The sequence below is a fragment of the Agelaius tricolor genome, unplaced genomic scaffold, assembly GCF_023055355.1.
Source record: "Agelaius tricolor isolate 1412-34295 unplaced genomic scaffold, bAgeTri1.0.p SCAF_2, whole genome shotgun sequence".
Taxonomy (NCBI): domain Eukaryota; kingdom Metazoa; phylum Chordata; class Aves; order Passeriformes; family Icteridae; genus Agelaius; species Agelaius tricolor.
This window is the reverse complement of record NW_027269262.1, coordinates 21,503,970-21,520,082: the sequence shown is the minus strand read 5'-3', so window position 1 is coordinate 21,520,082 and position 16,113 is coordinate 21,503,970. Positions and strand designations below refer to the sequence as shown.

The following is a 16,113-nucleotide window of genomic DNA, read 5'->3' as shown; positions in this document are numbered from 1 at the left end:
GGCGCGGCCGGTGCCGGTTCCGGCGGGGCGGGAGCGGCTGCGGGGCCGCGCAGGAGCCGGGCGGGTGCCCGGGCAGTGCTGGGTTCGGCACTGGCGCTGCCGGCCGTGCCCGGAGCCCCGCCGGCATGAGCGGCGAGCGGCGGCGGCCGGGCCGAGCCCCGCGCCCTCCCCTCGGGCCGGGCTCGGCGGCCCCCGCCGGGGCTCGGCGGGGCGGGCCGGCTTCGCGGTGCCGGGCGGGACGGAGCGCGGCGGAAAGGTGAGGCCTCCCCGGGCTGCGCACGGGTGGCCGTGCCCTGCGCCCAGCCTGGGCCGGCCTTCCCCGAGGAGCGGGGACGGGAGAAATCGGGACGTGGAGTGCGACTGTGCTTCCAAAGCAGCGCGGTCAGCGGTGTCTGGGGAGAGGATTCTGCCCCTCTGGTGCGCTCTGGTGAGACCCCAGCTGCAGTGCTGTGTCCAGCTCTGGAGCCACAGCATGGGAAGGACAGGGAGCTGTAGGAACGAGTCCCCAGTAGGGCCGCAAAGTTGTTGAGGGGGGATGGAGCTCCTCTTCTGTGAGGAAATGCTGAGACGATTGGGGCTGTTCAGATTGGAAAAATGAAGGGTTTGGAGTGATCTAATTGTGGCCTTCCAGTACCTGAAGGGAGCCTCCAAGAAAAATGAGGAACTTTTTACAAGGGCAGGTAGTGACAGGACAAGGGGGAAGGATTCCAGCTGAAAAAGAGTAGGTTTGGATCAGATATTAGGAAGAAGTGGTGAGGTGCTGGAACAAGGTTGCCGGAGAAGTTGTGAATTCCCATCCTGGGAAGTGTTCAAGGCCAGGCTGGATGGGGCTCTGAGCAGCCTGGTCTAGGGGAAGCTATCCATGCCCACAGCAGGGGGCTTGGAATTCGGTGACCCTTCAAGTCCTTTTCAACCGCCTCTGTGGTTCTGTGAACTCTGGTCCTGAGCTCCGTGCTATGGGACAGCTTGGTACGTGTCAGGGCTCAGGTGACAAGGGGCTGTAATGCTAGTAAGTAAAGATATTTTTCAGGTGGGAGGCTTTAGCCTAGACATAGAAATGTGTTGTGCAGCCTTAAGGTTTATAGAGTGGATATTAAGTTTGTGAGCTCTGAGGTGACCAGCCTGGGTAGCCACTAATTGTCCAGAACATTAATGTGACAACTGCCAAGCAACCCATAACTTTTGGGCAGGATTATCTGTCAATTTAAGATAAATATCCCTGAAAATTTACTATATGGGCACATCCTAAACTTTTGGGGAGCTTGCTAGAATGAGTTGTAGGCATCCTGCCTTGATACCTTGATCATATTGGAATAAAAAATATTGGAAATTTTTGTACTAAGCAATGATCCTGGTGGAGTGGATGTTTCAGAGAGCACCAGGTGAGTTTGTACAAACTGTTTTCTTGCAGGACTGAAACTTGTTTCCTTAAAATTTCTGTTAATTCTTGGGGTTTTAGGTGATAATGCACACCAAGGATAGCAGGTGTTTATTCAGGATACTAATTCTTGTGCAGGTTGTGTTTGAGGAACTGGCACAGCTTAGCCTTCGTAAAAAATGATGGTCATGAGAGTGAGTTAGAAAATAGCTTGGATGCTGTCTTATTTTACCAAACTGTTCTGGATTTTATTCTTGGTTTTGAATAATTTATATACCCTCTGAATTCTCAAAATATAATGTAACTCTTAAAATATTGTAGCTTTCCTGAAACACATGATTTTTTTCTGGGAGAGAAACTCTTCATATATTTTTTCATTCTTCAAAGTCAGGATAATCTTCAAGGGTGGATGACAGAACCAACTGGCCTTTCTGCAGGTGCAGAAGAGAAAAAAGAGAGTGTTCCCACACAGCTGATGAAGCATAAAAATGAAGTTGATGTTGCTTCTGAGGAACTTGGCTCAGCAAATGCACCTGCAGACCAGACAGAGCAAACTACGTCAGAACTAAGACAAGACTGTGTATACAGAAGTAGTGGGAGACCTGAGAAGACAGATATGATTAAATCTCTTGTGATGGATCAGGATGCATCCAGAAACTGTGAACTGTATGTACCTTGGTCTAGTAATCGTTCAGTAGTGGAGTCATCTGAGGAGAGGTAAGGATTAATTTTTTAAAATATATTAACAATTTTCCTATAGAAAGGGAGGGTACTTTCAGTTCATGAAGGTAAATTTATGATTTTTTTTCCTTGGTATCTTTGGTTCAGGAAAATCCCATTAACTAGTTCAATAATTTAAGTATTTGCATGAAACTTCTTGCTCTATTTTTTTCTTTTGTGAATGCATGTTTTCATTTAATCATTCTTTTCCACTCTTACTTTATTTTCACTATATTTTTCAAATATTTATTTAGACATTAAAGGGGAAAGGCATGAGTTCCCACATTATTGTTTCCACAGATTTATTTAACAATCGCTATGCTACAACAGTGTTATGACACACTTTCATCTCTGGAATGAGAGTGCCTGTGCAGATGGATTGCACCTCTTGCCTACCTGGGTTTCAAAACAGCTCTCTTGAAATGCAGTACCTTGTTTACTCTGGATGTTAATCTGTCATGTTCTCAGTCTGTGCTGCCTCTGTTTTGTCAACTCCCAGAAATAAGGTGGTTTCATAATATCTGCAGAAGGGACATGACAGTGCTTCCTTTACACCAAACTTCCTCTTTCTTGAGTAGTCTCACTGCTTTGGTCAGTTAAACACTTCTTTCTGCATCTTATGCTGAATTTATTCAAGGCTGTATGGCAAAAGAACAATTTCCCTGTCCTGACACAATTTCTCTCCCCATGGGATCCCTTGTAGCAGCAGGTTTCTTCATGGTCAGAGGGGGAGGTTGGTGCTTTATATTTTAGATACTTGGCTTATACAGAAGATGATAAGCTAGAGATTGCTGCTGTCACATACCAGGCTGTGTGGATTTTTAAATAATGTTTTCAAGGTTATTAAGTATTTGTTCAAGTCTTCAGAAACCTTAATGGACTTTAAACTCTGCTGAGAAATTAGGCTTTGTCCAGCCTCATAGTGTAACATGAATATGGACTTGAAACAAATATTTCTATGATGTTTCTTCTCACCAGATAGTACTGTGTTTGATACCTACTATATCTACTGTTTCTCTTTTAATTAATGATTATTTAGTGTTGCTAAAAATGAGATTTCATGCAGCTACTTGAGCACTTGAGTAAAAACTTAACTAGTTTTATATAGCAGCCCAGTAGATGAGTTTCCTGGTATTAACCTAGCTCTTTATACTATAGATTTTTTGTTCTCAAGGGAGATATACACAGATGGTTTGAGTAAGCTGGTTTGGACATAAAGAAAAAGAAATATAGAGCCATCATTTAGTGGTCTGTCCTTTCAAGTTTAATGAAAGTAATCCAGTTACCATCTGGCTACATTAAACTCTTTCTCACAGTCTTCCTAATTGCTTGTCCTGTCTTAGTGATGTAAGATGTGCCTTGATTTCTTCCTAGTCTTTTGGAGGCAGGCTGAGATTTGGGGTGTTCTTGAGGAGTAGATTAGAAGCTACTGATAGTAGTGGGCAGTAAGCAATAACCTTGCAGCCTTTTTCTGTTTATGTACTTTCTTTGTAAAACAGACTTCTAATGTAAACCTCTTTAGTGCTATGCCTAAATGATACTAATATGGCTGGTAACACTTTTTTTTAAAAAGTATTTTAATTGTGAAGCTGTGATTATTTTTTAGAAGTTTACTTGCTAGATGTAATTATATGACAAATGCCTCTCAGGAATGGAATGTGAAATTTGCAGTCAGTTTTTTGAACGTTGTATGGACCTTCATTTTCAGCAGTAATGTTCCCATCCAAGCTACAGATGCTGGTCTATGCACTATTCTTGTAGGGCATCATTTCCCCTCTCATGGTCATAACTTGACTTCAGAATGTTGTATGTATGCTCAGGTGCAGGTTCTTGACAGTGTACCTTGGCCAAAAAGCCCACATTATTTGAGAAGAAATGTTTCTCTGGTTTTCAGCTAGTCTGTAAGCTGCAGTTTGGATCATGGTGGATCTTCATTTGGATCTTCTCCTTAGATTTAGTAACATTCAAACTAAATGCAGGTAGTTTGCCACTTGTCATTGTATTCTGTCACGTGTTCTGCTTAGCATGAGGCAGGTTGGTCACTCCCAGGGGTGTGTAGATACAAAGCCCTCTTGGGCAGTGTGTTCTTAGCTGCATTATTCATATGTGCAGCAAATAGACATGTTGGCTTCTTTCTTTTGCAGATGTAAACTGTAAAATGTATAGGAATACTGTAGAAGGGACTGTAATATTCATTCAACTACAGAAGAGAAATTCAGGCAATAATTTATTACCAGCCTGGTGACAGATACTGGAGGGGAGCAGTTGAGAGGGTTTTCTTAACTTTTCTCTATTTTTGAGAGCTAATGTTGCTATGAAAATGGGTAAGATGGAACGCAAATTGAGTTGAAAATAAAGGTAGAAAGACTTAAATACTTTCCTGAGTTGTAAAAAGGGGAAGAGGTTGAAAAAGAGAGTAGGATTTGTGCTGTTACTTGAGGTATGTGTTGATTTTTATTGCAGCGAGGAGGACATGTATCGTGATGAAGAAGAAATAGAGAGAGAGAAGATACTACTTAGTGAAACAAACTCATCAGGTACAATCAAACTTGTGTGAAGTTTCAAATACAGTATTGCAACTCACTGTAGCACTGATGTGTGATGTCCTAATACTCTTTCTTCCAGGGACTCCTATGCACAGATGTCCGTGTTCAATAGCAGTTACTTGTGACTGAGTACATTGTACAGTTTGATTCAAAAAAAGATCAATTCTCTGGAAAATTAGTTGCTCTTAATATATCATTCCCTTTGTTTCTGTAGTTACTTTATGAGTGAATGAGAATTCTTTGCAAAGCAGTCACATAGTCTGTGTTAGGAGTGTTGTGCTTGAAAATTGCTCAGTCATCATAGCAGCATCTGTTGCTGGCATGCCTTGATACCCTCAGTACTACCTGGTTTTGGGATGAAGGCTGTTGAGATTCTGAGGCAAAACTGCATCTCTTCCTTCTGGTATTGTTACTGACTTACTGAGAAAGATCTTTCTCCCTTATAGTCTAGCTTCTATATGAGGAAGAGAAACTTGTCAGTGTTTTTCTGCTTGCTAAGAAAATGAAGAGTACTTGAGTAATTTCTCCTCTTTGCCAATTAATTTTTGCAGAAGAGAGGAGCAGAGTGTTCCCTGTCTTGTTGAACTACATCATAACTTCAGGTGTAATTTTCAGAACAAGCTGATTTTATCCCCTCCCACAGCAATAATTACTTAGTAGCTACAGGTTGTGCTGCCAGTTTCATTTGGCGCTGAAGTTAATTTAAAGTGATAGTGTATTTAGAAATTTGATGTGCTTTGTACCTTCTGTTTTCTTTATAATGTTCTGTTGCACGTAACATGTTGCACGTTCTGTTTTGACAGATTATAAATTAAGTGTTTCACCTGAAATGGACATCATGGAGTATTGCAGGAAGGAATGGAGAGGAAATACACCAGCAGCAAAAAGGATGAGAAAGGTAGCAGTTCTATTTTTGTTGAATTTCATTAGGTTCTTGGTTTTTGTCTGCTTCATGATTTCCTATGCAGTCAGTCTTTAAGACAGGAAATGCAGTAGCAGTGTTTTATATTGTGAGGTCTTACGAGTGGTTTACAACTGGCAGATGCTTTTCTTTGTTCTCATTGCAAATGTGTTTTTAGCAAAGCTACTTGCTGATAATTTAGGGGTTTGATTAATACTGTCCTTTGTTATTGTTTTCAATTGAAGTTTTATATTTTATTTATGGACATAAATTGCTAATTTTGTGGACTGTTGACGTGCAGAGCAGATTACCACATTTTTGGGTGGAAGGCAGGTAACTGAAAGTGGTGAATTGCATGGGTTTTTAAAAATTTTTCCTGAGATTTTTACCAGTTTTTGGACTAATTTTTAATGTTAATCTTGACCTAGAATGGTAGAAAATAAAGTTGTTTTGTTGCTTGAGAAATTTACTGCTATGTGTGAGTAAACATAAAGGTACCTTACAAAAGTCAAAACCTCCCCATGCCTCCCTGTGGAGAGATTACTGTGAGAAGTATGGACACACAGGACATGGGCCCTTGCCAGGGTAGCTGAGCTGCAGAAGCTGCATTTCAACATCGAGGCTGCTGCTACAACTGTGAGTGTGGGAACAGCAGGGAGGGAACAAATGTGCTGAGGCAAGTGTCAGGATGTTTCAGTGTAAACACAAACTTGCCCTGAGGCAGAAGCAAACTACATGTGCCATGTTTTGGGTAAGTAGCATCAAATAGTGTTCAAATTTCTTTTAAGCATGATGTGTAGTCTTGTGCGTGTGTATGTTGGATATTTTTTGGAAATCTAGGTGAGTTAGCTACCCGTGTTTCAATGATGTTTATGTTCTTCAGTTTCTTATTTGTTTTTCAGCAGAATTAAGTTTTTTGGGTTTATTTTTCAGAGTATATTTCGGGACCTAAAAGTATTTGAACTTCCAAAAGGGGTAGTGGGTCAAGCTTTTTTTTTTTTTAAATAGCATTAGTATTTGGGTGATAATATTCCAATACCTCTTATGTTAACAGTGTGTGACCTTAAAAGGTTTTATTAATGATTTCATGTCCTTTGGATTTTGTGTTTTTCTAGGGATATGAAGCAGTTGCTCAGAAGTTTGCATCTATAAGGAGAATACGAGGTGATAACTATTGTGCTTTTAGAGCAACTCTTTTCCAGGCATTAAGCCAAGCTACCCAGTTACCAAGGTGGCTGCAGAGTGAGGATTTTACTATGGTATGTGTCACACTGATCTGAGAATAGACTAATATTGGGTCTAACCTATTTGATAATTTTATGATCTCATTTCTCTGTTATATAATGTATATGCTCACTTGTCAATATCCCCTGAACTGAGAAGTTGTAATGTTCAAGATGATTGTTTGTGCACAGTGATTCTTTCAACTTGGAATTGAGTCCAGGTGCCCTTGGTTTCCAGTTTATAATGGATATAAATTTGACTGTAGTGCTTAATGGAATGTCACTTGTCTGTCTTAATTCTGCTCTCTTGGTTTCTTCTTACTGCCTATAATGTGGCAGAAAGAGATTTTCCACAAGACATTTGGTAATAACAAAAAATACAGACAATTTATTCTAACATTTGCAAAACCCCCAGCTTTTCAAAATTATAATATCTATTCTTGTGTGCCATATATGGTTTCCCTAGAAAGTGGAATAGCAAATTGGATGCTGTAGGCTTTGCAGAATGTGTGTAATTACCTGTGTCTTCAATGTTGCTTAAAATAAGTGTAAGAGCAACTCCAACCTGACATGAGGAACAGTTTTTCTGGAGCACTGATGTATGAGAAGAGCAAGGTATTCCCCTACAACAGAAGAAGAACATTCCAGAAATTTTCTTGTGTCAACCAAGTCCATTTGGTGGTATTGGTGAATATGGAAAAACATGTAAGAAGCTGCCTATACAAAAGTGAGCCATTTGAAAGAGTAAGGTTCCAGTTGTCAGGGTGCTGCTGGAAATGTAAATGGTGAATGTCTGATGCACACCCTGTCTGTAGGGTAGCAGTCCAAGCAGAATCACACTGCCCTTACTACCTTTCTGCATCACTTTAGAGGACAACTGAAAAGTTCTCATTCTGGCCACTGTAATTTTTAAGCAAACATCTTGTGATTATATTTTGTAATTACTGATGAAAACAGTTCTGTGAGGTGTTTTACAGCAAGTACATTGCTAAATGGTGTCCTTTTTGTAATAAAACACATTCTTTCAGCTCTCAACCATTTCCACATTATCAGACTAAAGAACATAGTTTCCCAATGATCCTTTAAAGAAGAAACTTTTTAAAAATTATGTACTTTGAAGTTTTTAATGATGTTCTTCTCTTTTTTTTTTTCTTGCTACTGATTCATAGAGGAAAATGTCATATGATAATGAACATTTTTTTGAAAAGGGTGTAAAACTACAAAACAAACTGAAATGATAAATTGTTAGGCATCAAAGCAGAAGACATGTAAGAGAAATGTGTATACTGACAGCTGGCAGTACAAATATAACATTTTTTTCTTGTTTTTAATTTAAAATGGTGATTACATGCACATTTGTAGTTGTAGAAGTTACTGGCATATAATCTTTGATTGTTTAGCTCAGCCAGGCTGGGGTGGGAGAAGATCTGTGCCTCTCTGAACACAGACTTGGTTGCCACTAAGGAGAACACATTACTAGTTTGGAGTCCTAATAAAGTGAAAATGGGCTGGTGGTGGCTGATGGCATAAGTGCTGCTCTAGCCAAGATTTACTCCATTGTAAGACCCAAGTTGCTCTTCCAGTTTTAGCAGTAAAATGGATTAATAGATGAAGGTACAAAACTGGACATGCAACTGCCAGAGTGTCCTTCAAGGGAGGTGTAAAAGCTCAGAACTGAACAGGTGTAGCACATGAGCAGTAAAAGAGGCAGTTCTGAGGCTAAAACATGATCTGATGCATCAGCAAATTCCCAAGTTGTTTTTTTTCTTTAATAAAAAACCTGTCCTAGAGTGTTTGGATTGTGGTCCTTGAAACAGATTTTTTTGGTGTGTTCTGGACAAAGTAGTTTGCAGTCGACCAAGACTTCAGGATTATATGATGAATGTAATTTTCTCTTCTGTTGGTTCAGGAACACTTTCAAACAAAGTCACTGTCATCTATCTGCTGTTGGAGGAGTGTTTTAATTAAAAAACACCAAAAACCTCAAAACAAAATAACAAACAAAAAAGAAGGCATGAGTAACTTGGTGGATAATTTTTTTCAGTGCTTATGTGTTAGATCTGGAAATAGTAATAGACCAGTATTCTTACTGTTACCCAGCAAATATGAATAGCCACTTGTGCTTGGTATGGTCCTCTTACTATGATATCTGTTCAGAAGGATATATGAGGTATTGTTTTAAGGTGAAAACTGTTAATAAAATATGCAGGTTGGTGGCTTTTCCTTTCCAGACTTTTAGCTTAAGCTGCCTTTTCTCCTCCCAACTTCCAGCTTCCTGAAAACTTGCTGAGCAAGTATGACTGGATCAAGCAGTGGCAGCTCAGAAAGAAACCTGGCAAGAGGATGGGAGAAATAAGGGATGAAATAAAAGAGAATTTAGTACTTCTAAGGCAAAAGGTTGGAAAAGTATTTGTATATTCTTTTGTCACTTGCAAATAAGAAAAGTGAAAAAGATTTTTGAATGTGGAGAATTTAACATAAGGATGCTTTCAGTAGTGAAAGTCACTTTTCTGTATGTATATTGCAAAAAAGTAAGTAAAGAATGTCTGTTCAGATACATGAGAAGCATCTGGTCTTTTACTACTTGCAGTAGCCTGATGCTGGAATTAACTTGCAAGCAGCTCTGCAGAAAACTATTAATTAGACAGATTTCAATGTAAAAATTAATATAACAATAGCTTTCTGCCTCTGTTTTTTCTTTTATTTTATTTGAAGGGATGATGTAAACTGCAGACAAATCCTTTTGCTATCTGGACAAGATTAAGGAAAGAAAAACACAACAACTCTGAAGTAATTTCAATGGAGTAGTTTTTGTTCCTTTTTTATACATTTATTTCAGGTCATAGGAACAGGATTGTGCCCTTAAATATTCATACTATATTACCTGGCCCCATGCTTTCTCCCTCTTGGAACTCTGGAACCTATTAAAAAACACTTCAGTTGTTCCTGTCTTACTGTGACTGCAAATTCTCTTTATAAAGGCTTTAAAGAGTATTTGGAATACTGCATTCAGCAGTTTGGGGGCTGGAATGAAATATGCATTTTGAGTAACAGAAATGTAAAGAATATGATGTATGTAGGCTTTATGGCACAGGAAACAAAAAAGTTATTTTTAATGTGTATTGTCCCACCACAATATTTCTTCTGCTACCTTGCAGCAATTTTTAGCATCCCTTCCTTTTGCTTTGCTTATGGATCAATTTAAGCAAAATCAGGCTAAATCAGCCTGACCTTGACTGGGGTACAGTTGGGGAAATATTCTTGATTGTTTTTAAAAAGGCACAAAGCCCTTCATAAGTTAAATTCTGAGTGCCTGTCTGAGCATCTGACAACTCACAAGTGATTTTTGCAGCTCTGGCAGGGTGATGGCTGTTGATTTGTGTTGTGTCTAATGGTCTGGTTTTTTTTTTTAGTGGAAGAATATAAGTGAAATAAAGGGTCCTCTTGAGAAACAAGAAGCTTGTGATAAATTGTTTAAGAATGAAGAGGAGGAGTACAGTCTTTATGAAGCGCTGAAATTTTTGATGCTTAACACTGCCATTGAATTATACAATGCTGATAAAAGTGGAAGGAGAGTGCCTGTCTTCTCCTGGCTCCTGTTTGCACGGGATACATCCAGCAACCCTTGTCAGTTAATGCAGAATCACTTGAATCATATTGGTCACAGTGGAGGCCTTGAACAAGTAAGGAGAGGCTGTTCTTTAAAGTGTTACTTTCCTGTTTTGGAGTTTTCAGTTTCAAATGGTTTAAGAAATTTCTCAGCTTTTGTTAGGCTGACTGAAGCATCTGGTCTTTTGTTGGGAGGAATATGTTAGAACTGCTTGCTTATAATGAGAGTCTGTAAAGGCCCTTCTCTGAAACACCACGTTTTGTCTGGTGGCTGGCAGGTAGCATTCTTTGGAAATAGGGTTTGCTATTAATAGAACACTTGTATGGATCTCTTTAGTTGTTAGCTTTCTAAAAAATACCACAATAAAAGCTAATACTCAAACTATGAAGACCATGTGTAGCACATACACAGGTGAATTCTGATAAGCTAATGGAAGTTACTGTTTTATACATGGCATAAATGGTATACATATTACAAAAAAAGCCCCAAACCAAAATGAGGAGTAATTAATGAGCTGAATAGACTGAAAGATTTTGGAAACATCCATTAAAAAAAACCCATTGAATTCATTACAAGTAGGACACTGCAATGAAGTTCACGACTTAATTGTAGATATTAGAAACATGGAAGTATTATGTTTTGGTTTTGTTTCTTATCTTAAAAATCTGCAGTATAGATTAGACAGTTTGCTGTCTCTATGAAAATAGGTGATTAATTGGTGACTTTTTTGCTGCTCAATTTATGTCAAGAAGTTATGTTGCCAGTTTTTTGTGCTGACTATATTTTTATTTCAGTAAGATTCTTTGTAAATTGTAATGTAGAACAGGATGTGCTTGTCACTGTAGCAGATGAAGTAGAAGCTTTTCACAGCTTCTTTTTCTGAATTTCTTCTCCCGTCAACAGGCTCTGTAAGGGCTTTCCATTTACTTTTATTTGGCTGGAAAGTTCAGAGTACCCTGTAAGAGTGAAAGGATCATTGTCTGAAACCTGCACTTGTATGGTTTTAAGTGACTTAACAGGATGAACACTGATGCAAGAGAATGTCTTTCCTACCTGCTTGCAGCAATAGGACACTCTGTGTAAAGCAGTTTTTCTTTAGGGTTATTTTACTAGTATGCCATTGTGGATTTGAGGACTTAGTTGTTAAATGCATGGTGTCATAGAGGGGGATGATGGAGATGAGAGAATGAATGAGAGATGCTCATGTATAGGACTTCTCATGTCACAATTTTTGTCTTTGAAAAATGACATCTGATAGGTATTAGTTTAATATTTTTATGAGGAAAATCTTGTAGAAGGCATGTTGAATTTTACACCAGTATTTGCTGTTTCCAATGTAGGTGGAGATGTTTCTCCTTGCTTATGCTCTGCAGTACACCATCCAAGTGTACAGACTCTATAAGCACAGCACTGATGAGTTCATCACACTTTACCCCAATGACCCGGAGGAGGACTGGCCTGTGGTGACTCTCATAACTGAAGATGACAGACACTATAATATTCCAGTCAGAATGTGCCAAGAGACAATGCTGTGAACAAGTGATTGTTTGGCAGACAAACTTGTGCTGCTTATGGAGGTTTCCCATGCTGTTTTGAAACAGGACAAAATCCATGTGATTAAATCAACAATTTGAAATCTGTGTTTTGGAAGTTGACATCTGAAATAAAGTGTCAAATAGGTACTATCTTAAATAGTAAATGTTTGGCAAGCATGGCTTTCTTTTCCATCAAAAGAAATGGATGCTTCTGCAGTCTTTTTTTTTTGAAGGACTTACTCTGGATAGAATTGCCAGAATGATAGATTTATTAATTTTATTTCTTTTAGTGAGGCTCTGTGGTAAGACATGAGCTAACTTTTTGCTCCCCAAAATAATGACAATTGAAATTTCTGGGAAAGTAAGGTGGCAGTGTCTTGGCAGATCTTTTTAAAAGTGCTTAGAAGCCATTTATACAAAATTGGGTCTCGGGAAGTAATACAATTCTTTTGCAGTTGGAATTTAATGCCTGCCATGATTTATGCTATAAGAGAGATGTTACTTTTTCTAATGCTTTGGGTTGTTTCTCCTACATACATGTCTCTTATTTAGAAGCCAGTTGTCTGTTACACTGAAAATGAGCTGCTCTTCCCCTTTCAACTCATGGAGAGGAACATGGCAAATGTGATAAGGGAGTATACAAGTTGTTTGATAGTCAGTCATGAAGTCAAAGAGTATACAGAATTCCCACTTCAATTATGACAGGTAATAGAGGGTAGCCACATGCCAGTTCACTTCCATGTCTGTTCATGTTATTGTTCCTGTACTCTCAATCCTCTCAGGCAGCTGCTCTAGACAACATGAGGATTTTAATTTGTCCAGGGAGTTCAGTAGTTGGAAATAAACTTTTGGTGCAGCTTACTCCTCCCAAGAGTGGAGATATCAGAGGTTCTGTTTCTGCTTAGTTATTCATTATGCTTTAAAACTGAAAGAATACAGAATGTATCAGATGCTGGAAGTGCTGACAAATCTTTTAAAAATAATTAAATAATGAAGCATTCAGCTTCTAAGTTCATGTAGAATTTTGTCCTACAGGTGACTTTGGAACAAGAGAGTGAAAGCTGATTTAACCAAAATCAGCTGGTCATACACAGGTCACTTAGAAGGCCTTCATTTGTAAATGGGGTAAGGTTATAAAAACTTTTTATTTGAATATTTTGGAGAAAGTGGCGTGCAAAATTCTTCTGTTCTAGTTGACATTTGTTAACTATTATTGTGGAAGGTAATATATACAATGAACATGTGTTCTAAAAGTTCTGTTCTCTTCTAAGATGTGTTTTAAACACATTAATGAGGCCTATCATGTACTGTGTTATATGTGTCATGTTTTCGTTGCCTTCTAAATCAATTAGTTTGTTACTGAAAATTTCTGGGAGCTACAAGGGAATAAAAAACTTTTCAAATTCATCTGGCAGCATTTTGTTTCTTGTTTTATGGCCTATACTTTAAATTTTTAATGTTTCAGTTTTTGTAATCCACTTTGTTGAAGTTAGTTTGTTCATGAATGCTGTGAAGTACAGTAACCTGTGTAAAAGAAGTAATTATTGTCTGCTTGCACACAGGCAGCAAAATTAAGTAATTCCCTGAATTGATGTTATCCAAGAAAAGCTAAAGAGGAGGAAAAATAAATTAACTTCTGCAATTCATAACTCTGATAGAAAAGTTGTAGTTATGATTTAATTAACTGAAATTATTGAATTGTCATATATTCTTGAGAATACACCTCTTCAAAAAGATATTTTCACACATGTAGAGCATGGTTATGAATGTATGACAAAAACCTCTAAAGCAGAGGCTTTTTAGGGGCTGAGTTTGTAGCCATTATTAGGGCTGGAAACAATTCACATAATTGGCTTGTATCTTGAACTGGAAAGGTGGGACTGGGCACAAGGTGCTTAAATCATATGTGGTTTTTGCTAAAAACTTCTCCTGTCTACACCAAGCTTTTATTTTGCCTTTATTCTGTTTCCTAGTAAGTTATAAAGTGTGCCTGATGCTGCAGCAGGCAGTCTCTCCAAGCTGAGGCTGGGTGAGGCTCAGAGAAGCCTCAGGATGGTGTCCTGTGGGAGCTCCCCAAGACCTGGTGTGTTTGGTTCAGGACTGTGCCTTTATTCAGACAGCTGAGCCCAAGCTCGGCCATCTCTTGCAAAGTGCATTTCTGTGTGACAGTGACAGCCCTCTCATCCAGAACTAGTGAAGGAGGCTGGAGAGCAGTGTGGGAGCTCCTGTCTCACCTGGATGGCAGATGTGCTCAGGGAACCCTGTAGATGTGAAGGAAGTGGGGAGAGGGAGCTCTTGCACTGTTATAGAGTGCAGGGCTCAACTTGGCATCTTAGTCCCTGGTGTATAAATAGTGTTGGTTGTGCAGCTCCTGCATCTTGTTTTCTTCTGGACAGAATTGCCATTTGTTTTCCCACTATGCTAGCTGGCAGGACAGGACCAAGAATGTCTGAAGGTGGCCAAATGTTCTTCATGAATGCTCCCTTTTTTGCTTAATGCTGGAAGATGACAGGAGCCGTGTTCTCAAGCTGGCTGCAATGAATATTTGTGCTATGACATCGACTAATGTGCTCCAAGCCAGACACATTCAAAGAATATGTCCATTTATGAATTTTTTGAGGAGAACTTCAGCCTCTCAGAAATGGAAATGTTATTAATTCCACAGAGCTGAAAGTGAAGCAGGAAGTTCAGCATGGTAGAAGCCTCCTAAAGAAGGCATCTCTCTAGTCCCCTTTTCCCGGAGCACTCATTTCTGCCTGGGTGCTGATGAAATTCTCTTATTGCTATTCATAATGCCAGTGTAAGTCATTGGGATGGCAAAACAGCCACCCTGAAATGTACTGAGCCATTGAAGAACTGGTCAGTACTGACTAAAGATTGGTTTATCAGGGATGTTGGAGGATAATTTGGCATGCTGAGGAAGGAGGGGCACACTGAATGTGATCACCAGGTGTCTCCTCTAGGGGGCAGTTTGCCCAATTTGCCCCTTTTTGGAATTGTGGGGTTTGGGGTGGTGTTTTTAGACACCTGCCTGCAAGGTCTTTGACAGGATACATTCTCTTTGGGCTGTTGCAGCAGTCAGTGCTGCAGGGGCTGTAGTAGGTGGCCTCTACATGTGCTCTTCAGTGTCAGGCTTTCAGTCTGAAAAACCCCAAACCTTTATTTTATTGAAATTATGTTTTTATATAGGCTGAACACAGTGGGTACTTTCCTCCCCTCCCATCTCTCTTACTTTTCTAGAATCAGATATTCTGCAACCGCTTGTGGCTTCCTGGGGTGGGACAGAATTCAGACACTGCCCTTGTTACGTAATCGAAGATGTATGGTGCCCTTGTGCCTCATACATCTTAGATTAAAAAAAAAGAAAGACAAAGAAAAGGGGAAAAAATAAGAAAAATGAAACAAGTGCCCTCCTTCTGAAACAGTCTTACGGTGTTTCACAGACCTTTCACTGGAGATGCTCACCTCCGGCCCGCAGCTGCCCCCGGCTCGCAGTGCTTTTGCAGGGGAGCCCAGGAGCGCCTCGCCCGGTCCCGCACCACCGCACGGCGAGCCTACCCTTCCTTCCCGGTCTGTCACCAGGTGTCCCTGCAGGCCAGGGGACAGCCCAGCTGGCGGCACCCGCAGCCCTTCCTTGCTTTCCTTGCCGAGACACAGCCAGGGCTTCTGCTGGCTTGTCACTTCACCGTGGTGCTCCCGCAAATGCAGAGCGCGGTGCCGATACACAAACACCGACCGTGCTGAGGAAGTACGGTATGGCCAAAATGCTTTGCCTTGTGACCTAGTGATCTACTGATCTTTGCCTTGTGATCCAGTGATCTCAAAAGACCCGGGTTTAGCAGCATCAGCCTGAGAGACTTGCATGGCAGGATATATAAGTCGAAGTTTTTAGTGCATAGATAGGTGAAAGACATTTTGAAGACGTGGAAGACTGTGAAAAGAAGTGATAAGAAACTTGAGATTTTTCATGCCTTTACATTTTTAGCTTTTTGAATATCAAGTAGTTAATCTGTTTTACACCTAGAATAAGAATCTGCTAGTAGGAGTTGAAATTTGTAGCAAGCCCTCTCTTTGGCTGCTGAGTATCTGGCTTTTTTTAATGCATTCATCCAAACCTTCATGTGATGTATTGAGGCATGTGAGTCTTCACAGTCAGAATCACTCTGTGACAGTGAATCCTGAGCAGTGGTTCTGGGATAA

At 39.9% G+C, this 16,113-nt stretch overlaps 1 protein-coding gene across 3 annotated transcripts; it reads left to right on the top strand.

Annotated features, from left to right (window-relative positions):
• Positions 1-13,320, top strand: OTULIN (OTU deubiquitinase with linear linkage specificity). 3 transcript variants are annotated; one of them, XM_071454042.1, is made up of 8 exons: positions 1-256; positions 1,766-2,095; positions 4,562-4,635; positions 5,448-5,542; positions 6,661-6,804; positions 9,040-9,165; positions 10,182-10,451; positions 11,719-13,320. In XM_071454042.1, the coding sequence occupies exons 1-8, from the start codon at positions 126-128 to the stop codon at positions 11,911-11,913; spliced, it is 1,365 nt and encodes a 454-aa protein (XP_071310143.1). In that variant the 5' UTR covers positions 1-125; the 3' UTR covers positions 11,914-13,320. The 3 variants fall into 3 exon arrangements, with proteins under 3 accessions (XP_071310143.1, XP_071310160.1, XP_071310151.1); XM_071454059.1 differs by having other exon boundaries at positions 121-256; positions 1,816-2,095; XM_071454050.1 differs by having other exon boundaries at positions 124-256; positions 1,770-2,095.
• Positions 13,321-16,113: the final 2,793 nt, after the last annotated feature.

What these genes read in the sequence shown, in the direction of transcription:
- OTULIN (XM_071454042.1), top strand. Translation starts at nt 126, where the DNA reads ATGAGCGGCGAGCGGCGGCGGCCGGGCCGAGCCCCGCGCCCTCCCCTC. An exon ending in AGAGTGAGGATTTTACTATG is followed by an intron (nt 6,805 to 9,039) that starts GTATGTGTCACA and finishes CCCAACTTCCAG; the next exon opens with CTTCCTGAAAACTTGCTGAG. An exon ending in ACAGTGGAGGCCTTGAACAA is followed by an intron (nt 10,452 to 11,718) that starts GTAAGGAGAGGC and finishes TTTCCAATGTAG; the next exon opens with GTGGAGATGTTTCTCCTTGC.